The sequence below is a fragment of the Pollachius pollachius genome (genome assembly GCF_949987615.1).
Source record: "Pollachius pollachius genome assembly, chromosome: 4".
NCBI lineage: Eukaryota > Metazoa > Chordata > Actinopteri > Gadiformes > Gadidae > Pollachius > Pollachius pollachius.
This window is the reverse complement of record NC_136937.1, coordinates 2,252,322-2,276,456: the sequence shown is the minus strand read 5'-3', so window position 1 is coordinate 2,276,456 and position 24,135 is coordinate 2,252,322. Positions and strand designations below refer to the sequence as shown.

Sequence of the window (24,135 nt, the reverse complement as noted above, 5' to 3'; positions counted from 1 at the left end):
TCAAAACGTTAAAGTTCAGCTTTTACACGCAAAATTGTATGCATTAATGTGATTTATAATATATTAATCGTCCCAAAAAATAAACTTTTTTATGGCTTTTTATTTTTTTATGGCTGACGTGCATTCATAACATGCTGTTATTGTATGTTAATAGTTAATAGTCCCTTTAGAATAGTAATTCGAAAGGTAAATTAATTTAGAAATGGTTTGAGTGTCTAAATAATCGGTAATAATTCATATTAAACCACGGGAAAACTGGGAGGGGGGGGGGGGGGGGGGGGGGTATACTAATAATAATAATAAAAAAATCATCCACAACAAATATGAATGTCTTTAAAAATCTATTCAACCCAATGCAACACCGTCATAGACCGCTCCAATAAAGTGGATCCACGGCGGAGCAGAAGCCATCCCGTTAACCCTCCACGCACCGCGAGTGTGTCCTGCGTCTCTGTCTCCCCCTCCCGTACAGCTGCCGACGGTCTCTCTCCCCCCTCCCGTACAGCTGCCGACGGTCTCTCTCCCCCCCTCCCGTACAGCTGCCTACTGTCTCTCCCCCCCTCCCGTACAGCTGCCGACGGTCTCTCTCTCCCCCTCCCCGTGCAGCTGCCTACGGTCTCTCTCCCCCTCCCGTGCAGCTGCCTACGGTCTCTCCCCCCCCCCCCCCCCCCTCCCGTACAGCTGCCTACGGTCTCTCCCCCTTCTATTATTTTCCAGTCAGTCTCTCGCAGTTTAAAATGGCGGCGTTGAGCAGCGCCGAGTCGCCACCGTCCGTCTTCAACGGAGACACCATGGACCGCGATCCGGCCGAGCGGGAGCGAGAGCGGGGACTGCACGACCTGGGCGCCGGGCTGGACTCCACCTGCTCGGTGGGGATACCTGAATGTCCGCAGGATGAAGAGGTAGGCACCCCGCTAGACGCAGTAGGGGAAACCGGGGGGGTAGTGGAGCTGTTCACGGGGAGAGACGGGGCTTGGGAGCGGAGGTAATTGGATGTAAATCTATCAGGAAACACCGGCTGTAATATGGATCGTGGGGGTAGGGGGGTGGGATGCATTGCAGGGGGGTCGGGGGGGAGACGATGCACAAAGATGTTAATGCATTTTTTTTTTTCAATCAAACACTGCGTCTCGCGTCTCTCCCGAGTGTAGGTTTCCATCCCGCAACCCCCCTCCTCCCTCCCGACCCGACATTAAGCAGGACAAACCGATAGGAACACAAACGGAGAAATAATATTGTTCTGCGGACGCAATGTTTATTCCGGGCCCTGCTTTTTATTTCATTCGCACTCCGCTTTATTTCCTCCAGTGCCCACTGCAGGCTGCAGCCACACACACACACACACACACACACACACACACACACACACACACACACACACACACACACACACACACACACACACACACACACGCACACGCACACACACCGTAGCAGCCTTGTCGTGCACAGCCTTCAACACACAGCCCTACCGCGGCACCCGGGCATTGGGCACGGGCACCGTCGTGTTGACATAGCCCGATGTATACCTCATCACATACATCCATTTCCCGATCACCGAAGCACCCCCTAAAGTTGTGTTTGTTTTTCTACTGGGATCCAGTGGCGACTCCTCCGGTCTCCGAGGGATGCTGTCATTACAACGGTGGTGGCTAACTCGAGTCGTGCTGCTCTCTTTGAACGCTAAGAATCAGCCTCGTTTTGCCTACTTTTACCTACATGAACCCAGGCGTTATTAGGGACCCCCCCTCCCCGACGCAGACTCAGACGCAAGAGTTCTGAATCCGTCAGCCTGCGCTCTCCTCGGTGGTCGCACACGCAGACCATGAGATAGCATCGTCCTAAAAAAAACAAAAACGGTTAGACCTGCGCATTATCATTGTAGAACCGAAAAGGCCTCGTTGACTGACCATTCAATTTAGATTATTATTGTGCATGTTGGCACACAATGCACACCTCCTCTGTGGTCAACACCGTCTTCGGTAGCGATTCTGATGGCGAGATTCCTATATAATTGCTCCCGAATGGTAATGCTTGAGATTATCTCAAACAAAAGATTGAAAGCTATGAGAACACAGTTTTTTTTTTTTTTTTAATAGCTTTGAGTTGATACGTCCTTCCTCCTAGCCTTCTTGATTTCTTGAAAGACAAATTGTTGATTCAGGATGTGATGGGGTGCTTCTCCTGTGTCTCCTGTCTCACTTAAAGTTGTTCCATGCATATGCACATCATAAGGCCGTCTAGGACTGTAATACGAGACGAAACGTGTTCTGCAGCAGGTCCACAGATGGAATTGTATGGCAGGGCTTGCCTCTTCTTGTGCTCTCTATTGACTCCAAATGAGTTCTGCTCACTTAGGCCGTCTTCGATACAGTTTACGTTGTCATCGACCGTGGTTCACGTCCATTCATTTACTGTAGATGGCGAACACAGATCTATGGATTAAAAATCACTTAGGTGTGGGTCTGTTTGGAGCGGATTTCAAAAAGTATATTTTCCCTTAACTGTTCTGCACCTACTGAAACAATTTGCAAGGTTGACGGTCGCCTGAACCTGTTCTGACTGTAGGTCCGGCATCGCTAGCACATGCATACGCATTGACCTCTTCATTACTGTAATCGTGACCAGGCTAGGTCGATAGGTCGCCGCAAGGGGATCCATCAATATAATAACGGTGACTTGCGTTACTATTCCATGTTTGAGAGGGTGTAATGAAACTTCCATCAGAGGCGGTTTGTTGCTTTCATCGTCTGCCCGATTTTGTGACCACTGGCGTTGGTTATGATATGTCAAATGGTGCTGCTACCCTGATATAAGGCTACTGGTTCCTTTGGCTGTTGGGAGTAGAAGGCAGAAGCTTACCCGTGCGTAGCTCCAACTGCTCTGAGCTCTGCGGACGCAGGCTACATCACATGCTAATTGTTTGTTTGCCGGTTTCTTTGGTAATATCGTAACCAGCCCTGCAACTTCCTGGAAATGCTAAGGGATGTCAGCCAATTGGCAGTGAGGCAGCGGTGGAACAATTGACTGTTGTCATGCTTTAGGTTATGACATAACATTTATAATGGGAGTCTTTTTAAATGAGGTGTAAACTAGAGGGTTGGGCTTGATCTTGACGACCGTTCAGCTGAACGAGACCAAGGAATGAACCTCTTTTTGGTCTCACTATGCTAACACAAAGCTGTTAACTTCTAGCTAGCTTGGAAATGTATTTCTTCCTCCCCATGTTTTGCAGTTGGTAAGGTTTTGTCATTCTCTTTGCAGATATGGAACATTAAACAGATGATAAAGCTGACTCAAGAGCATTTGGAGGCCCTCTTGGAGAAGTTTGGGGGCGAACACAATCCTCCGTCTATATACCTGGAGGTATGGAAGAGATATGAGTGTTGTCCGCTCTCGTTTCCCTTGTTTTATACCATTTCGTCTCTCCATATCGCCTCAAGCAACTGTATCGGTGATGGGGATGTATTGATGTATTGATGTCAGATACTATTACCAAATACAAAGATTCAAAAACAAGGTACATGTGAAATATTAGAAAGTGACTCGATATAAGCAGAGATGTTAATGTATTAAGTTTACAGTTTAGTCCTCTAAACTGAATGGACCGTGTTTTTCAAATTGGGACCATACTTTTCATGGCAAAATGTATGTAAATCCTAACGCGCGCTAACGCCGATGTCGGTTTATTGACAGAAATGGCGAGTTTTACTAATAAAATGAATGTATTGATTGTGCTGTGTTGAATGTATTAGTTATAGTACTGAGTTGTGCAGCATCTTATCCTAGATATCTTTGTTGCATACGGGGAATGGGTTAACCTAGCAATTGTTGGTTCTATGAACATCCTTACTGTACCGTACTGTACCTACAGCTTTTATATATATATATTGTTATATTGTTTCACTTTCTCACGACAACTGTTCTTATTTTAAGTCGCTTTGGGTAAAAGCGCCTGCTAAATGCCCTAAATGTTAATGTGAATGTATTATTATTATTCCCCCCCCCCCCCCCCAGGCCTACGAGGAGTACACCAGTAAGCTGGACGCCCTCCAGCAGCGAGAGCAGCAGCTGCTGGAGGCCACGGGAAGCGGAGGCGAGCCGTCCTGCTCCTCCCCCGCGCCCGGCCTCCTGGACGCCCAGGCCGGGGGCGGCTGCCCGGGCGGGGGCTTGTGCTCCGGGGGCGGGGGCGGGGGCTTCCCCTCGGCCCCCAACACGCTGGCGGTCCTCCAGTGCCCCATGGACCCCTCGCGGGCCAACCCCCGCTCGCCGCAGAAGCCCATCGTCCGCGTGTTCCTGCCCAACAAACAGCGGACCGTGGTACGGCGGGTTCGGTCGCTGTTACGCTTTTGCTATGGTGGGGTCCTGGGTTCTGCGTTGCGTCGCACCCCCCCCCCCCCCCCCAGGATTGTTTAGGGGTTAGGGTGGTCGGTGGTCTCGCAAGGCGGTCTCTCAACTAGAGACGGAAGGCGGTGCAACGGGTTTCGTTGCTAAAACTTTGTGGGAACCGTTAGTTCTGATTCGCAGGAACAAGGGACAGGCTGTAGGGTTGCGCTGAATAGTGGGGCGTTGACGTGTGCGTGTGTGTGTGTGCGTGCGTGCGTGTGTGTGTGTGTGTGTGTGTGTGCATGTGCGTGTGTGCGGTTTAAAGACTGTCGTACCAACACATGTCGTGGGCTAAAAACCAAGGAACTGGAGATCCTTGGTTTCACCAGTCTTGTGGACTGAGCCGAAATCCAAGAAAACTGTATCAAACAACGCGACGTCGCTCTTAACATCGGCCTTCAATGTTTAAATAAGCTCTCGCTCGCTCCGGGCTTCATTAATTGGTTATATCGCCAGTGTGTTCCACCACGGTGGAGACTGGACCACGTCATTCCCTAAGGGTCGTAGGTGTGTTTGCGGCCGTTCTCGCCGACGTTCAAACAACTCGCTCAGGTTTAGAAGTCCCCCGGCGATGGATGAGCACAACGACCTCAGACTGCCTGGTACGGTGGGTCCAGGGTGTGGGAGCCCCCCCCAGCCCTCGTGATGTAGGGGGGGGGGCTCTGGTGAAGTGGGGGGCACGTGACCGGGGTGTGATGGAGGGGGGGGTCAGGAGTTGTTAAAACATGCATCTTCATAAAACAGATGAAATCGACCGCGATATGAGGGAAGGGGGTAAAAATGTGATCACATTTTCGGTTGAGATTTTAAGCCTACCGACGCCGGCTAATTAACGTCCACATGCAGGTGTCTTTCAAACCTCGGGAAAGTATTGCATTGATTCGATTTGGATGTAGAGCTTATAACTAATGAACAGGATGTTTGTGGTATTTTGGCCGACTCTGTAGAATAGGTAAATAGAAGGAGGCCGCTAAGGTCAAAAGGGAAAACAAATGTTTCACCATGTCTTTGGATTTTAGGACAACAGCTTTAACTCTCAGAGAATCAAGAACACTTTATCTTTCCATCGCTCGAGTTTCGCTCTGTGACAAATTAAAATGCGTGTGCGGCCGAGGGGAATGAAATGTAGGTGACCCTCTTTTCTTTGATGAGATATGCAGTGTTTGCTACAGACAGATGCCTTCAAATGAGCAAAGGCCTCGGAGAGCGATCTAACCTTGTCCGCTAAGGCCATGGCCCCTACCAGTGGCCCAGCTAGCTTTAGAAGCAAGAAGGCCCCTTAAGTAGACTTATCCTGATACTTGGCTACAATACTTATTTGTGGGTTTTTTTTAAGGTTGTTTGATTCCAACTCCCTGCCTCATTCATTCTATAGATGAAATCTGAAGCCTACATGAATTTCCGCACCAAAGCTCCTTCTAGAAGAACGCATGGCCAATAGTGACATGATTATCCGAGCAGCCGTCCTCCCTGAAGTGCATGACAAAGGAAAAGAAGGAGAGCACAGGCTTAAGCTAATTAACATAGCTCATGGAAATATAGATGTACACTCACACAGAGGCTGACTTTACATGATGGCACACCGTCATTTTAAATTAGATTGAAGAAGGGGCATGACATCATCTATCTGCTAGCCGTCATTTTGTTTATCCAAGTCATATCCAGAGTACCTGCTCCAGAAAGTGACGTCAAGTCAGGTTGTGCTAATTAGCACAACAAGCTACTGCGGTTGGCTAGCTCACTGCTTAAAACATTGCAGTGTTCCCCTTCTAGAAATTTTAAATCATGGGTTCCAAGTTTTTCAGACACTTTTGTTTGATCAATCCCGGCAGACCTATTCGTGTATCGTTCATGTCCTAATGGATCTTTCGGCCTTCTCTCCCCCGTCTCTCCCCCGTCTCTCCCCCTTCTCTCCCCCTTCTCTCCCCATTCTCTCCCCCTTCTCTCCCCCGTCCCTCCCCCTTCTCTCCCCCTTCTGTGCAGGTCCCTGCCCGCTGTGGAATGACTCTGAGGGACTCGCTGAAGAAAGCCCTGATGATGCGCGGACTCATCCCAGAATGCTGTGCGGTCTACAGGATACAGGACGGGTGAGACCATTAATGAATTAACAGTCCAGGAACAGAAGGGAAACGGTTGCACACATACACAATGTGTACAACCGTTACATATGCACAACATATACACAATGTGTACAACCGTTACATATGCACAACACATACACAATGTGTACAACCGTTACATATGCTCAACACATACACAATGTGTACAACCGTTACCTATACACAACACATACAGGTACACAATGTGTACAACCGTTACATATGCTCAACACATACACAATGTGTACAACCGTTACATATGCACAACACATACACAATGTGTACAACCGTTACATATACACAACACATACACGTACACAATGTGTACAACACACAAACAATGTGTACCACCGTTACACATACACAACACTTACCCAATGTGTACCACCATTACACAACACATAACACAACATCTGTTGTTGCCTTTCTTCTGAGACCTTTCCGCTAATGCTCCACTCAGTGCGGTTGCTGGTGGATTCAAACTCAAACCAGTGTATTAACAAAGTATTAACCGTTGACTGTTGACACAAATATATCTTGCAGATTTTTAGTTAGGTTTTAGTTTGGTACCAATACAGGAACATAGCCGAGTTCCGCCCTTTAACCATAAGAGAATCCTTGCGCCGTCAGTGTAGATTATGTTTAATTCCTCTTCAAAGGTCCTTCTTGGAAAAATATGGCTTATAAAAATAATGTAAATCAAATTAAATGAATTAAATTAAATCTTGTCACGTTTGTGTTCAGCGCATCCTTCATTGCGAGGGGCCGTCCTTTACCCTCCTAAAATTCCCCACTTCCTGTTTCAGAGAGAAGAAGCCCATTGGATGGGACACAGACATATCCTGGCTGACGGGGGAGGAGCTTCACGTCGAGGTGCTGGAGAACGTTCCGTTGACGACGCACAACTTCGTAAGTAACTCCCCGGCACCGGGCCCGGATTCAGAACAGGAGGAGGATTAGTGAAGTACCTTCTTAAAAGGACTCAGGACCTACAGAGTGAGCTGTTTATTAGTAGCTCAGGAGGTGGAGTGGGTTGGCTGGTAACCGGAAGGTTGCTGGTTCGATCCCCGGCTCCCCCTAGCTGAGTGCCGAGGTGTCCCTGAGCGAGACGCCTCACCCTGACTGCTCCTGACGTGCTGGCTGTCACTCTGCGTGGTCGACTCCACCGTCGGTGTGTGAATGTGTGAATGAATGGGTGAACGTTAGGCCGTATTGTAAAGCGCTTTGGATAAAAGCGCTGTATAAATGCCGTCCATTTACCATCATGAGCCATTTTAAAACAAGCCCTATGTTTACAACAGGATGTAGGAAGCAGGAAGTTCCCGATTCAAAACCACTTCTATTTATTTATTTAAGGTCTATTTGAATAGGGACAGAAACATAGACAAGCGTGATCCAATGTTTGCATCATGTGTGTTTCTAGCCAAAGCTAATTTAAGAAACTTGTCCCTAGTGGGGCTTTTGGTTCAAAATAATACTACAGATTAACATTATTAAAAGTAAGGAAATGAAATGAAAATGAAAAATAAAAGACATACAGAGAGAGCACATTGTAAAAAAAACAAAGTATGCGAGCATGATTGGGGCTGAATATGCCGTCATTTCTTCGTCCCGTCTCAGGTGAGGAAGACGTTCTTCACGCTGGCCTTCTGCGACTTCTGCCGGAAGCTTCTGTTCCAGGGCTTCCGCTGCCAGACCTGCGGCTACAAGTTCCACCAGCGCTGCAGCACGGAGGTGCCGCTCATGTGCGTCAACTACGACCAGCTGGAGTAAGTCACCGCCCGTCCAGCCGGCCGTCGGCCCGTCCCTCGTCTGTCAGTCGTCCGTCAACCGTCCCTCCGTCAATCCATCATCGACCCGTTATTCAGCGTCCTTCCACCCCTCTGTCCATCATCCAACCACATATCCATCCCTCCGTCCATCGTACATCGATCATCCAGCAATCAATTCATGAATCGCATATCCATTCATCCATCCATCAACCACATATCTATTCATCTATTCATCAATCCATCCATTCATCAATCCATCCATCCAGCCAGCCCCAATCATGTTGAAGCTCTTCGGAGTTCAGGTGGTTATGGTGGGTTGACAGTCTCGTGGGGTTCAACTCCCAACCAAAAGGTTCCGGGTTTGAACCCTAATGTCTGCAGTGTACCTTTTAAAGACATCCCTGAACACCCTACCTACTAATTAATAATATGCATCTTCAAAAAAGTGGATAAAAGTTCATTTTTTTAAATAGATTTGATGTTTTGAATGCGAGTTATCTGAGAGCTCCTAAAGCCTTGCTGTTGTTTGTCTAGCCATCCCCATAGAAACAACAGTGGAAGTGTAGCACACTGCTTCTGCCCGCTGATAAGACTTCCTGTTGTGTTAGCCAAACAACAAACGACCCACAACCCGTCTTAACCGAGCGCAGTTCATCGGCTGTTTCTGATTGGCTTAAATTAGCGATGTCGCTTGCCAATCAAACCTCGATTGAAACCAGCGACGGGCCACTGGTCGAGGCCGTGTGTGTTAATGTCTGAGCTGTCACAACCTGCTTTAACGGGATCTCTTCCTCTTCGTCCTCGTCCTCCTCTTCCTCCTCCTCCTTCTCCTCAGCCTGCTGCTGGTGTCCAAGTTCTTCGAGCACCACCCCCTCACCCAGGAGGAGGAGGGTACCACCCCTATGTCTGAGGTCTACCCATCGCTACCCCCCTCCGACTCCACCGGGTGAGGCCCCCCCGCTGACTCACATCCCGAGGGTCCCGAGGTTCCCGTCTGGGATCAATGAAGTTCCATCTTGTCTTGTGTTGTCGTAGATAATGCACCACGAATGAATTCGAATAATCAATAGTATTATATTTGATAAAATATGAATGTTGGCAATAATTAGCTTAAACGTAATTGTGATACATTCAAAGCAAATGCATTCAGCTTAATTTAAATGCAAGTACGTCTTCCTCATCATTTGTGTTTTGTGCGCTCTCTCTCTCCGTCTCTGTCTGTCTGTCTGTCTGTCTGTCTGTCTCTCTCTCTCTCTCTCTCTCTCTCTCTCTCTTCCCCCCCCCCCCCCCCCCCCCCCCCCCCCCCCCCCCCTGCAGCTCTCTTTGCCACGCCAGTGTCTCCCCGTCCAAGTCCATCCCCATCCCACAGAACTTCCGGCCCAGTGAGGAGGACCACCGGAACCAGTTTGGCCAGCGGGACCGCTCCTCTTCGGCACCCAACGTCCACATCAACACCATCGAGCCCGTCAACATCGACGTGAGTCGTCGGCCGCTGCCGTCCAATCACAGACGCCCTTGACGACTAGCCTAGTTTGTGGTGCCATCCATTTGTTCGGTACGGCGGTATGTCCGACCTGCTCCAGCGAGGACGTGACGTAATTTCCTGGCTTGTACCACTTGTAGCGTTCCCGTTTGTTTGGTGGCATGGCGTCATGTCATTGGCTAGATTGTAAGCTAGCGTTAGCCTCTTGAGCAAACCAGCTCGAAGAACAAACAACACGTCTTTACATTGTATTGCACGCACAGCAAGACCGTGCCGTGCATGATTTGGTGACCGGATTAAAGCAGCAATGTAATCAAGTGTGTAAGAGCATTTAAGATCGACATTAAAATGACTAGCGTGACACAAACGCAAAGAAAATAAATCTCTTTAAGAGCGCAGCCATTTTTGTTGTCGAGTCGTACGGTCAGCTTCACTGAACTCGGTCTACTCTCAGAACTACGATAGGGAAGGTTTATACTACGACCAAAAGGGGGCTTGCCTCCGCGAAATGCCGCAAGAAAGCTCGGAGATTTACACCTAACGACTCGTACGGAAGGGCGTACCATACAAATGGATGGCATTAGTTTCAGCATTATGGCAGGACCATGACGACGGCATACAAAAAAACACCATCGCAAACACTGAATTACTCATGCTGTTACAATAATAACATAATTAAAAAGTCACCATTATATTTATAATTAAAAAATGGAAGCAAAAACATCATACGTCAAAACAAACTGGTAAAATCTGCAGTCCATTGTCATTCAAGAGTCTGCACATATATGGGATTGGAGATCTTCTGTGTCTCTCAGTTCTGTATCTTGGGAGGGACATTTCCCATTGTTCGATCTGAAAGTGTTTCTCTAAAAGGAGGAAGTCTGTTTCTGTTAGACTGAAGGCTAAGTTATGGACCAGGCCGCATCAACTGCCTGGTCATGCACTGCGTCAACGTGGAACTATAGATGAGCGAACACGTGTTGTTGACTTGTTTTATTTCCCGTTTGTGTCTCTGCTTCAGGACCTGATCCGAGATCAAGGTTTGCCGAGGTCAGATGGAGGTAAGTGTTTAAATTTTTACTTTTTATTTTGTATTCTTTATTTTATTTCGGGCATTTCGTTTTTTTCCGACCATCCCTGTGTCTACGTGTCAAAGTTATGTTCTTTTTTTCGGTTTGTTTATTTATGTTTTCTCTGTGTCTGCTAATGGCCCTTAAAGTTCAGTTGGTTCTGTTTCTGAAGAAGTATATAAATATATAAACATTTCCTGTGTCCGTGTGTAAGCGTCCTCTCAACGCGCGGCAGATAAAGGCCACAAATCCTGGATTTGATCTACTTTGCGGAGCTCAGGCCTGGATGGGATAGCGGGGAATGAGAGCTGAGCTTTCTTACAGAAGAGAAAAGCTCTCCATAGATATTAGATGTTATCGTCTCAACGTTATTAGTAGAAGCCCCAACCACTTCGCGGAGATTGCAAAACGGAGTAGATTGCAAACATTCTGGGATGCAAAATGAACAAAAAGGTCAAAGATAACAGGAAAGTTTAACTAATATGTATACGATGTTGGCAATGAAAAATGTGTACGATGTTGATAAAGAAAAGTACAAATCTAAAGCTGATTATGATCACCATTTCATGATGAAATTGGACACTTGTTTTATACAATAATATATACAATTGCATAGAGGTCTAAGGGGTGAATCAAAATTTGGCTGGCACTCACTATACCGTTAATGCGAGTAGCTCACTATAACGCTAATGCTAGCTATACTGCTACGGTGTGTAGCTTGTTATACCACTAAGACATATGGGTGCTAAACCGCTATAGCATGAAGCTGGCTATAGCGCTAATTCAAGCATTTAGCTTGTTTGCCGCTATGACGTATGGCTGCTAAGGCGTTTAGCTCGTATACCGCTATCCGTTTGGCAACTACAGCCTCATGAGTTTAGCCTGCATACCACTAAGACGTATGGCTGCTAAGGCGTTTAGCTTATATACCACTATGATGTATGGCTGCTATAGAGCTTAGGCGTTTAGCTAACAAAGCGCTAGACGTTCGGGTGCTACAGCACTAAGGTGTTTAGCTTATATACCATTACGACGTATGGCTGATATAGTGCTAAGGCGTTTAGCTGATACACCGCTATGGCGTACGGGTGCTAAGGCGTGTAGCTTGTATACCGCTACGGCGTTCGGGTGCTAAGGCGTTTAGCTTGTATACCGCCATGAGGTACGGCTGCTAAGGCGTGTAGCTTCTACACCGCTGCGGCGTTCGGGCGCTAAGGTGTTTAGCTTGTATACCGCCGTGAGGTACGGCTGCTAAGGCGTGTAGCTTCCACACCGCTACGGCGTTCGGGCGTTAAGTCGCGTAGCTTCTACACCGCTGCGGCGTTCAGGCGCTAAGTCGCGTAGCTTCTACACCGCTGCGGCGTTCGGGCGCTAAGGCGTTTAGCATGTATACCGCCGTGAGGTACGGCTGCTAAGGCGTGTAGCTTCTACACCGCTGCGGCGTTCGGGCGCTAAGTCGCGTAGCTTCTACACCGCTGCGGCGTTCGGGCGCTAAGGCGTTTAGCTTGTATACCGCCGTGAGGTACGGCTGCTAAGGCGTGTAGCTTCCACACCGCTGCGGCGTTCGGGCGCTAAGGCGTTTAGCATGTATACCGCCGTGAGGTACGGCTGCTAAGGCGTGTAGCTTCCACACCGCTGCGGCGTTCGGGCACTAAGTCGCGTAGCTTCTACACCGCTGCGGCGTTCGGGCGCTAAGGCGTTTAGCTTGTATACCGCCGTGAGGTACGGCTGCTAAGGCGTGTAGCTTCCACACCGCTGCGGCGTTCGGGCGCTAAGTCGCGTAGCTTCTACACCGCTGCGGCGTTCGGGCGCTAAGGCGTTTAGCTTGTATACCGCCGTGAGGTACGGCTGCTAAGGCGTGTAGCTTCCACACCGCTGCGGCGTTCGGGCGCTAAGGCGTTTAGCTTGTATACCGCCGTGAGGTACGGCTGCTAAGGCGTGTAGCTTCCACACCGCTACGGCGTTCGGGCGCTAAGTCGCGTAGCTTCTACACCGCTGCGGCGTTCGGGCGCTAAGGCGTTTAGCTTGTATACCGCCGTGAGGTACGGCTGCTAAGGCGTGTAGCTTCCACACCGCTGCGGCGTTCGGGCGCTAAGGCGTTTAGCTTGTATACCGCCGTGAGGTACGGCTGCTAAGGCGTGTAGCTTCCACACCGCTGCGGCGTTCGGGCGCTAAGGCGTTTAGCTTGTATACCGCCGTGAGGTACGGCTGCTAAGGCGTGTAGCTTCCACACCGCTACGGCGTCCGGGCGCTACATCGCGTAGCTTCTACACCGCTGCGGCGTTCGGGCGCTAAGGCGCGTAGCTTCTACACCGCTGCGGCGTTCGGGCGCTAAGGCGCGTAGCTTCTACACCGCTGCGGCGTTCGGGCGCTAAGGTGCTTAGCTTCTACACCGCTGCGGCGGTACGGGCGCTAAGGCGTTTAGCTTGTATACCGCCGTGAGGTACGGCTGCTAAGGCGTGTAGCTTCCACACCGCTGCGGCGTTCGGGCGCTAAGGCGTTTAGCTTGTATACCGCCGTGAGGTATGGCTGCTAAGGCGTGTAGCTTCCACACCGCTACGGCGTCCGGGCGCTAAGGCGTTTAGCTTGTATACCGCCGTGAGGTACGGCTGCTAAGGCGTGTAGCTTCCACACCGCTACGGCGTCCGGGCGCTAAATCGCGTAGCTTCTACACCGCTGCGGCGTTCGGGCGCTAAGGCGCGTAGCTTCTACACCGCTGCGGCGTTCGGGCGCTAAGGCGCGTAGCTTCTACACCGCTACGGCGTTCGGACGCTAAGTCGCGTAGCTTCCACACCGCTACGGTGTTCGGGCGCTAAGTCGCGTAGCTTCTACACCGCTGCGGCGGTACGGGCGCTAAGGCGCGCCGCGTGCGCGCGTGGATGGGGCGCGGCAGCGAGCCCCTGGGTTGGGGTTGGGGTTGAGCGGCTGGGCTTCAGGGCCGGTGATCCTGTGTGTGTGTGTCTCTCTCTCGTCTCTCCTGCAGCCCCCCCGACCCACCCCGCACGCCCCTTGAGGAAGCACCGAACGCGGACCTCCAGCCCCCTCCTTAACTCCCACCCCAATGACATAGTGTTTGACTTTGAGACCGAGCCCCTGTGCCGAGGTAGCTAGGCCAATGTCGGTCTGTGTGTGGGTGTGGGGCTGTGCGTCGTGTTAGGTGTGTGTGTGTTCGTTTGGGTCGTGTTTGTGTTTGTGTGTGTGTGTGTGTGCTTCTCACCCCCCCCCCCCTGCCCCTCACAAACCTCCCTGTGATGGCGTGTTGTGCACATCCACCCCACCACTGTGTGCGTCGTTGTGGGTCTGTCGACGCAACACACACACACGAGCTTGCTTGTCCGATTTATTATTGTGTTTTTGCCGGGGATCCTGCATGGGAGTTTGACTTTTGAGCATCTTTTATTATTTCTCTTTTAAGATCAGTTGTTACTTTCACCCGCGGCAATTCCTCGCTAATTCCCTTTCAGTTGTTTGGGAGAAATATTGATCAGCCAATAAAAGCTGTGAGGGAAGAAGATGTCTATCCTAGGCCGAGTGTTATCCTAGTGGAGGCAGCAGCACCCGCTAGTGGTCAGAACGGGTATTACACGTGTCACCCCATGAGGTTAGCTTCCATACTGTTGTTGCTCCAAAACACATCGAGGAACCATGAACACAAAATCGTCAAATCAGAAGCAAATCAGTGATCAAATGTAGTAACACGGGGACATTTTTCTGAAATGTGTTGCTTTGGTTTAGACTCTTTTTGACAGTTATTAGCGTGGGGCTACGATGGCGTCCCCTAGTTAGCGAACGCATCTTAGCCTGATGGGCGACCCCGTCACCACACTCCTCACTGCATGTGCCGTGTGACTCTCACCTCACCAAACCCAACGCAGTAGGAGCCCGCCCTCCACGCCCCCCCACACCTCCACCTTCCCGCTCTTTATACTCCGCCACCGCCTTTTGATTTCAATAAATGTACCCTTCCTCTCGTACTTTGACCTCATTTCGTTTATTTGAAGAATTTTCTACAACCCCGCCCTCTCCCCTCCTCCATCATCACCCACCGACCCCCCCCCCCCCCCCCCCCCCCCCCCCCCCCCCCTTCCCAGGATCCACGGCGGGGCTGTCGGCCACGCCCCCGGCCTCCCTGCCCGGCTCGCTGAGCAGCGTGAAGATGCCCCAGAAGTCGCCGTGTCCGCAGCGGGAGAGGAAGTCGTCGTCCTCCTCGGAGGACCGCAATAAGATGGTGAGCGTGCGGCGGCGTGCGTTTGCCGGAATTGTGCGTTGTTTTTCCCGAACAACGTCTGGCGTTGGGTTGACTTTGAACCTGACGGGCCTAAATGTTTTTTATATTAATGTAATGGATGTTTTGTAGCGGTAGAATATGGAGGAATAGAAAATAATAATTGTATGATTATTTGTCGTTGTCGTTAAACTTTATGGTTTTACGTTGAACGCACGGAAAAGGTGATTCCGCTAATTGTGCGCGGCGACATGTGCACTGACTTAAGCTGTAGAAGCGTGCTAATAAACAAGTTAATCACAATTTACTTTTGTTTGAGGTACACACACACTCACACTCCAAGACAAACACTCACACACACACACCCACACATTTCTATGCGGGTACGCTAGGCGTCTCAGGCTAGCTAGCGCCACTAGCGTGTGAAACGGACCACGGGTGTCCTTTCGTCCAACTGGGCGTCTCTCTCCCCTGGTCCAGAAAACCCTGGGGAGGCGGGACTCCAGCGACGACTGGGAGATCCCGGAGGGGCAGATCACTCTGGGCCAGAGGATCGGCTCGGGGTCCTTTGGAACCGTCTTCAAGGGGAAGTGGCACGGTAGGCTTCACCACACTCACTGATCGCTCCAGCGACCTCTCACTTCCTGTTGTGCCTACTTAGGTTATATTCTACCCGTTGTCAAAGTTGACCTATCACGCCACCAGTTGTGAGTGTGATCAGCCGTGACAAGCCCTTTTGAAAATCAGCCTCTTCTGACATCACACGTGGGCGGGTCCACCCAGATGTGTGCTGGATCGATCAGTCTACCGGCCTACCCAGTGGACCGCAGCAAACGTTGCTCATTTATCCGTCACAAGTCTAGGTGGACACGCCCACTTGTGATGTCAGAGGAGGCCGATTTTTAAAACGGCTTGTAGCGGCTAATCACACTCATACCTGGTGGTATAATATGTCACCTTTTAAAAGGGACAATATTTGTTGTTAAACAAAGGTGTTGCTCATTCAATATGTTCACTGACCTCCCCCCTTTGTTTAGATTATAATTCTCGTAATAATATTCATAATATAACTACTATATCAAATACCAGAAAACATGTACTCAACCAATGTTTGTCCAAAGTCGTTTTGCAGTCACCTCAGTAGTGACAGAAGCACTGATGCTCGTCTGATCTGCGTTCCTCATGCTAGCGCAGGTGCAACAGGCTAACAGTCAGTGTTGCGAGCTTGCATCCTTGTTCAGCCTGCTATCAGACCAATCTGAGTTCTCTTCATTGGTTGGTGGGGGATTGAACTTCTTGCTTGGTCACATGACATCCTGACATCTTCTGATAAGCAGAGTCGTCGGCCGACATATTTCTCAGTGGCTGGCTCGTTTTGAAACTGGTTTAGTTTCATCCAAAGCCAGAGTACAGTTTATGAAGTGTATGTTGTTGTATTCAAGCCACATTGCACTGGAACCAGAACTGCATTTAAAGTTGGGGAAACATTTAAGTCAAACTCCTGAGTATGGAGGGGGGGAAACATGTTGTTGTACGTCTCTGACCGAGCAGCAAAACACTATCATAACTTATTGATAAACTATAAATCTGAAATAGAATAAATAGTCTCTCTGTCTCATTTCCTCTCTCTTTATGGACCTTTCTTTCTTTTCTTCTCTTTCTGTGTCTCTCTCTGTCTCTGTCTCTCTCTTTCTCTGTCTCTCTCTTTCTCTGTCTCTCTCTCTCTCTGTCTCTCTCTCTCTGTCTCTGTCTCTCTCTGTGTCTCTGTCTCTCTCTCTGTCTCTGTCTCTCTTGCTCTCTCTGTCTCTCTCTCTGTCTCTCTCTCTGTCTCTCTCGCTCTGTCTCTCTCTCTCTGTCTCTGTCTCTCTCTGTGTCTCTGTCTCTCTCTCTGTCTCTGTCTCTCTCTTGCTCTCTCTGTCTCTCTCTCTCTCTCTCTGTCTCTCTCGCTCTGTCTCTGTCTCTCTCTCGGTCTCTGTCTCTCTCTTGCTCTCTCTGTCTCTCTCTCTGTCTCTGTCTCTCTCTCTCTCTCTGTCTCTCTCTCTGTCTCTCTCTCTGTCTGTCTCTGTCTGTCTCTCTCTCTGTCTGTCTCTCTCCCACAGGTGACGTGGCGGTCAAGATGTTGAACGTCACCGCCCCGACACCTCAGCAGCTCCAGGCCTTCAAGAATGAAGTGGGCGTCCTCAGGTAGGGGGAAGGGGTCTCTTAATAATAATAATAATAATAATAATAAATGAGATTTATGAAGTGCCTTTCAAAACTCAAGGACGCTTTACAACGTGGGCTGGAACATAGAAAACAAACAAACAAAATTAAAAAATAAGACACAGAGATGGGCCGACATACAAGGTGGGGGGGTCACAGGCCGTAGGCAAGTTTGAGGAGGTGGGTTTTGAGGAGGGTTTTGAAGGCGGCCTGAGAGCTTCGGGGGGGGGGGAGCCCACTGTCCTCAATACGCAGTTAACCAGACCTCAACCAGCTCACGAATCTGCTTCGGACAGTCAGTGGACCTTTCACAGGAAGTGCCTCGGAGATTGTTTGGATTAGGTCGCTGTTTGTTGACTCGGGTAATCAACAAGTGGACGTTGTTGTTTCCACACTGCTCTTTCCCTCCTGCTCGCCCACTAACTGGTCATCTCCTCGCGGGTACAGTGAACGAGGGCGTAGGAAAGCCTTGGAAAGCAGCCTCCGGAGACATGAGCCACGTTATCTTTTTAACATTGAAACTGGGTTAGGCAATTTCAGAGCGAATCCACCCAGAGTGGGCTTCATTCTGAACGTATCCGACTGAAAAAGTCCCACCCCTCAGCTCGGGCCTCCCTCCAAAGCCAAACCCCCAAAAACACATGACTAGCTAGCTAGCTAGCTAGCTAGCTTTAGCAACGGGTCTGCCTAGCCTTGAGGAAGACTCTGGTCAGTGAGTGCACACAGGTAGCTAGGTAGTAAGACCGACACAGACAGGCAGGCCATCCAATCATTTAAAAGGGAACAAATATAACAATAATGCATTGAAAAAAAATCTCCTACCCCAGCTTTAATCTCTCTCTCTCTGTCTCTGTCTCTGTCTCTCTGTCTCTCTCTCTCCCTCTCCATGTCGTTCGACCCTCCCCAACAGGAAAACGCGTCACGTGAACATCCTGCTGTTCATGGGCTACACCACCAAGCCGCAGCTGGCCATCGTGACCCAGTGGTGCGAGGGCAGCAGCCTGTACCACCACCTGCACATCATCGAGACCAAGTTCGAGATGATCAAGCTCATAGACATCGCCCGGCAGACTGCCCAGGGCATGGAGTGAGTCGCACTCACACACACACACACACACACACACACACATGTGGACACACGCGTGGACACACACACGTACATACATACACGCGCACAGACGTGCACACACGTGGACACTCACGCACACATGTACAAACATGTACACACACTCGAGCAAACACGCACGCACGCACGCATGCACAAGTGCACACTAAATTATTCCTGTCCTTGTGTTTACCGGCAAATCATTGTTAAAGTAGTTTTACATTGTTGTTTTCTTACGGGCACAATGTTATTATTCGAACAATGTGTATTCACCAGTTTGACAATGTGTTTGTTGCGTTTGTTGTAGTTACCTGCACGCCAAGTCCATCATCCATAGAGACCTGAAGAGCAACAGTATCCTACTTTCAAAACTTTACTCGACTACAGTAAGGTAGTGGAGCTGTGGTCCGATCTAGACTGGCTACCCCCCGGCCCGTTCTGCCGGCGCTTTGAATTCGCCCTGCAGAGAAGGGTCTGGAGAGGAGCATTACATCTCTTCCTGAGTCCGATCCGCTTTTACGGGAGCCAATCACCAGGCTGGCTTTCCCCCCCGGCGCGCTATTGGCTGGTTTAACACAGGGACGACAGGGAAGCGACGGCAGGCAGACAATCGCGTACAGAGTCAGTTGAAATAGGCCCGTTGATCACGCCCCTCGTGCTGAAGAAAATGACAGCAGCCTCCCCAGACCGACGTGCGATCTACGATTGATCTTGGTCCGGCAATAGCTAGGCTAGGTCCAGTCTGTCTTCCACAGATCTCTGTGTGACTGTACAAGGCCGTGCTGGGGCCGACATGGAGACAGACTGTCTGTCTGTCTGTCTGCCTGTCTGTCTGTCCGATCCACTGAACCATCCTGATCTCTCCGTCTCTTCGTTGCACTTAGTGATCGGTGCACGACTCGGCCCACAAGTAATGGATTCTTTGTGGTTCGTCCTCGCGTCTCGCTCTTTCACCGCAGGGTTCTAGGAAGGGGTGCGGGGACGTTTCTCGCTCCGATGGTTAAGCCTTGAGATGTTAGGAAGCATTGACAGGATGCACATTCGGGCTTCGGAAAGAGTTGACACAGTGGAGCCACGGGTGGAACAAGGCGCGGTTTCCTTGACCACCCCTCCCTCTCCCAGACATCTTCCTGCACGAGGACCTGACGGTGAAGATCGGGGACTTCGGCCTGGCCACAGTGAAGTCCCGCTGGAGCGGCTCGCATCAGTTTGAGCAGCTCTCTGGCTCCATCTTGTGGATGGTGGGTGAAAGTGCTCGCTAAGTGGCTGAATTATTATATTAGAGTATGTATTAAGCATGGAGAGGAAATTAAAAATGTCATCTTTTGTTTTTGAATGTGACGAAATGGAACTGCTTGATGTCATTTTAGGATATTTAATATTTACGTGCGATTCTTGATCTTTTTTATTTTTACTGATACATTTTACATTTCAAAAAGTATTGCTTAGGCCTACATTATATACAGGTTAAAAAGGGATTAATAAAGCTTAATCTTCCCACATGAAGTTGCCGGTCACATGCCCTAGCACCTATTGCTAAACGGCATATTGTTCCTAAAGGTGATGGATTACACCTCCAGGTGAGAGTGTGATTGGCCTTTACAAGCTGTTTTGAAAATCTGCCTCTTCTGACATCACGATAGGGCGTGTCCACCTAGATGTGTCCACCTGGTGCTATAATATGTCACCTTTAAACTACCCCCCCTTCCCCTTCCGACGCTAGGCTCCGGAGGTGATCCGGCTGCAGGACAAGAACCCGTACAGCTTCCAGTCCGACGTGTACGCCTTCGGCATCGTGCTGTACGAGCTCATGTCCGGCGTGCTGCCCTACTCCAACATCAACAACAGAGACCAGGTAGACCGCCGCACCCGGCTTCGGTGGATCTCGTCGATGTTGAGTTTTCACCCCGTTTTCTTCGATATATCGGAAACTAGCGTGATGAGCAACGATGCGATCGAATGCGGGGTCTTTCTGTGCGTTTCATGGTATTGTGTCTTTTCGACTGAAACGGGTGCGTTGAGGAACTAAATAAATACAATGGATATGATTTGAGGGATTGTCTGGGGGAAACACGGCAGCTAGTTGTGTGTTGGCCTTTTATGTGGGGGGGGGGGGGGAGGATCCTATATTAGTGGTAGACATATTGGTATTGAGGTACTGAGAGATATAGATTTGATATAGTTTTGGATGTGAAATAACTAAAAAGCTTTTACTTTGAAAAACAACACGTGGAAAATGAACCCCTGCCCCCCCCCCCCCCCCCACCCCCAGATCATCTTCATGGTGGGCCGGGGTTACCTCGCCCCCGACCTCAGCAAGGTGCGGAGTAACTGTCCCAAGGCGATGAAGAGGCTGATGGTGGACTGCCTGAAGAAGAAGAGGGAGGAACGGCCTCTCTTCCCCCAGGTGAGGATCGCGGCGTCACGCCACAGGTCAAACTCACCCTCCAGGGGGGGCGGGACCAAACAGCAGCGGTCTTGGCCGATTCCGTCTCTGATTGGCTGAGAGTTGTGTTGCATGGTGTCACTCGCGACTCGTTTCGGAGGCATTCCTGTTCTCTGTAGTTTGATGAATGATCATTTGTCGTTCAAACTTGCCACGGCTTCGATCAGTTGTCCACGCCATCCTTGATCAATTCCACCAATGAATGGCCTGGAAGCTTACCTTGTCATAATTGTAGGGCTCAGGAATGTTTGACTTCCAGCAAAAAGGTACCATGTTCAATGCCCATTGCACCTGTACCAATACAAACGCTAAACACCTTGTAGTGTGGTCGACTAACTGACCAGAACATTCTGTGTTAAATTGACTTTATTTGGACAGAAAATCCAACATATACATACACACACACACACGTGGACACTTACGCACACATGTACACACACATGAAAACACACGCGAACACACACACGCGCGCACGCACGCACGCATCCGTGTGGACACTCACGCACTATTGTACACACACACTAACACACACATGCGCGCACGCGCATGTGTGTGGACACTCACGCACACATGTACACACACATGTACACACACATGAACACACACACACACGCGCGCGCGCACGCACGCATACGTGTGGACACTCACGCACACACACACACACACGCACACACACGTGGACACGCGCAATCAACATCGAAAAACGACCGACAGTAACTTGAGCGGAAAGAAAACACGGGAAGAAGTGCTCCAGAAAGTGACGCCACCGCTGAGCGTTTGCGTCGGCTGTGTCCGCTCAGATCCTGGCGTCCATCGAGCTGCTGGCGCGCTCCTTACCCAAGATCCACCGCAGCGCCTCCGAGCCGTCCCTGAACCGCGCCGGCTTCCAGACAGAGGACTTCAGTCTCTACGCCTGCGCGTCGCCCAAGACCCCCATCCAGGCCGGCGGATACGGTGAGACACGCACGCAGACAGACAGACAGACAGACAGACAGACAGACAGACAGACAGACAGACAGACAGACAGACAGACAGACAGACAGACAGACAGACAGACACCAAGACCCCCATCCAGGCCGGCGGATACGGTGAGACACGCACGCACACAGACAGGGAGACAGACAGACAGACAGACAGACAGACACACACCAAGACCTCCATCCAGGCCGGCGGATACGGTGAGACACGCACGCACGCAGACAGACAGACAGACAGACAGACAGACAGACAGACACCAAGACCCCCATCCAGGCCGGCGGATACGGTGAGACACGCACACAGACAGACAGGGAGACAGACAGACAGACAGACAGACCTGCACACACACACACACACAGATATAAACACACACAGATATAAACACACACACCCACAGATATGCACACACACGTATGCGCACGCTCTCAGACAGACAGACAGACAGACACTGCATGCATGCTGCATGGAAAATTATGTTTTTGGCACTAGCACAAAGCAATGAGGGGTCTTTCATTGAAGAGCACCTTTCTGTAAATGTTGCTGAATTTGTTCTTTAATGTTGGATTGTTTGTGCCGCTGACATCTTTAAAGTTCTGCTGTGGCAGCACCTGAATGGTTGTAGTTTAACGTCTGGCCTTGTGTCATTGTTTTTATCTCACAGGGGAGTTCTCTGCGTTTAAATAAGTGCTGCAGGCCCTTACGAGTCCGTTCCCTTTTCAACGTCTGCTTCGAAAGAAGAAGAGAAAAAAAAAAAGTCTTGTGTTCCAACGCTGGATTCATTTCATCACGGTAAACGACAACAAAAAAAAAACGACAAAAAAAAAATACCACGTCCAAAAGAATGTGCGGTTTCTTCTTCTCTTCTTCTTCGTCTTTAACCCCCGAAGAACGTTCTGCCCATGGAAGCCCTCCCAGTCGACCTGGCGGCCGCACCAGACACACCAATGAAGAAGAAGTCGAAAGAGAGAGGGGGGAGGGGCGGTGGGCGGGGCTAACACTTGAATGACACAAGGAAGAGCGAATGAAGACGCAAAGATATCGAAACCAAACCTTTTATATTTTGTTTCCCCCCCGTTTACATAATTTTTCCGAGAGGAAGTGGACGCCGAAACTGGAGCGCCACTTCCTGCCTGGAGGTGAGAGGGGAGGGGGGGTCAAGATGGCGGAGGAACTCAGGCCGGGCGGGTGGGTGGGTGGGGGGGGTGGGGGGGGGGGGGGGGTGGGGGGGGTGGGGGGGGGGGGGGGGGGGGGGGGGGGGGGGGTGGGGGAGAGGAGGACGTACCTCAGCCTCCTGGTCGAAGAGAACGGAGGATCAGTGGGAGTCACTTCCTGTGGAGTGGGTCTAGACCGGAAGTAGACCCCTCCCTCCGTCCCACTACTGTAACCCAGCGCTGTCTTTTTCTAGATGTTTCCAGGCACTAGTCACGTTCCGGGCACCTGACGAGAGCTAAAGAATATCGCAAGTGTTGAAGGATTTTAAGTTTTTTTCGGTTTCGTGAGAGATGAACGGTAGTGTCCTGAATATTTTTTTTATTTTTTTTTTTACACTTTTTTTGTTGAAAGAGGAGAGGAGAGGGTAGCTATTTTAATTGTCCACAAGGAAAGGTTTTTAACTTCCTTCACTACCACCCTAAGATGCGTTTTTATCAATTTTCATCAAGTTTTAAGAAACGCCATTTTGACCAAACTCCCGAAGTACGGTATTTTGCCATCACTTTTTGTTTCGGTAAAATCCGAATTTTGTGTTGAAATCACAAATCATATCGTAGAAGATGATGGTATGATTTTATCTATAAAAATATACATATTATCAGTTTCACTCCAGAGCATTTGGCAAGCGGCCTGACCAGTGCCTGACCGAGTCAACACACTCCCCCTGCTCTGACCTCTGATCACCGGGGTTTGGAGGAAAAAAAAAAAACTACTTTGTGTTTTCGTTTTTTTGTATCCATGGTCACCGACTGAGAAAGAGGGGGTTCTGTTTTTTGCTGTGATTGCTGGACCCATGATTGCTGGACCCAAGATGCTGCTACTTTTCCCCAACACCCGGGCCTAATGTTGTATTTCATCACAAGTAGAGCGTACTCGTGGCTTACACCCCCCTTACCCACCCTCCCCCACCTAGCTTGGCTGCGTCGCCCAAATTCGAACGTTAACTGAGTTATTTTTTTTTTAATATATATTATTATTATTTATACCCTGAATCCACTGACTCACCTCCTCCACTTCATCGCGGACACAAAGCCTAGGTGTTACTTTTTGTTTTGTTTCGTTGTTACTGCACTCCGCTTGAAGAACAGCAAAAAAAACTAAAAAGTTGACCCTTGCTATCGTAGAATGGCCACAACTTGACCTGCTGAAGAATAAGA

At 49.8% G+C, this 24,135-nt stretch overlaps 1 protein-coding gene across 3 annotated transcripts; it reads left to right on the top strand.

Annotated features, from left to right (window-relative positions):
- Nucleotides 1-708: 708 nt before the first annotated feature.
- On the top strand, nt 709-22,720 carry braf (B-Raf proto-oncogene, serine/threonine kinase; the record flags this gene model as incomplete). 3 transcript variants are annotated; one of them, XM_079734121.1, is made up of 20 exons in its annotated part: nt 709-902; nt 3,265-3,366; nt 4,018-4,320; nt 6,370-6,473; nt 7,292-7,394; nt 8,106-8,254; nt 9,093-9,203; nt 9,575-9,734; nt 10,762-10,801; nt 13,794-13,913; nt 14,902-15,038; nt 15,516-15,633; nt 17,135-17,219; nt 18,148-18,324; nt 18,650-18,696; nt 19,465-19,583; nt 20,066-20,197; nt 20,615-20,749; nt 21,589-21,742; nt 22,428-22,720. In XM_079734121.1, the coding sequence occupies 20 exons, from the start codon at nt 738-740 to the stop codon at nt 22,448-22,450; spliced, it is 2,484 nt and encodes an 827-aa protein (XP_079590247.1). In that variant the 3' UTR covers nt 22,451-22,720. The 3 variants fall into 3 exon arrangements, with proteins under 3 accessions (XP_079590247.1, XP_079590245.1, XP_079590246.1); XM_079734119.1 differs by having other exon boundaries at nt 738-902; nt 9,593-9,734; XM_079734120.1 differs by lacking the exon at nt 13,794-13,913 and having other exon boundaries at nt 738-902.
- Between the last annotated feature and the right edge of the window lie 1,415 nt (nt 22,721-24,135).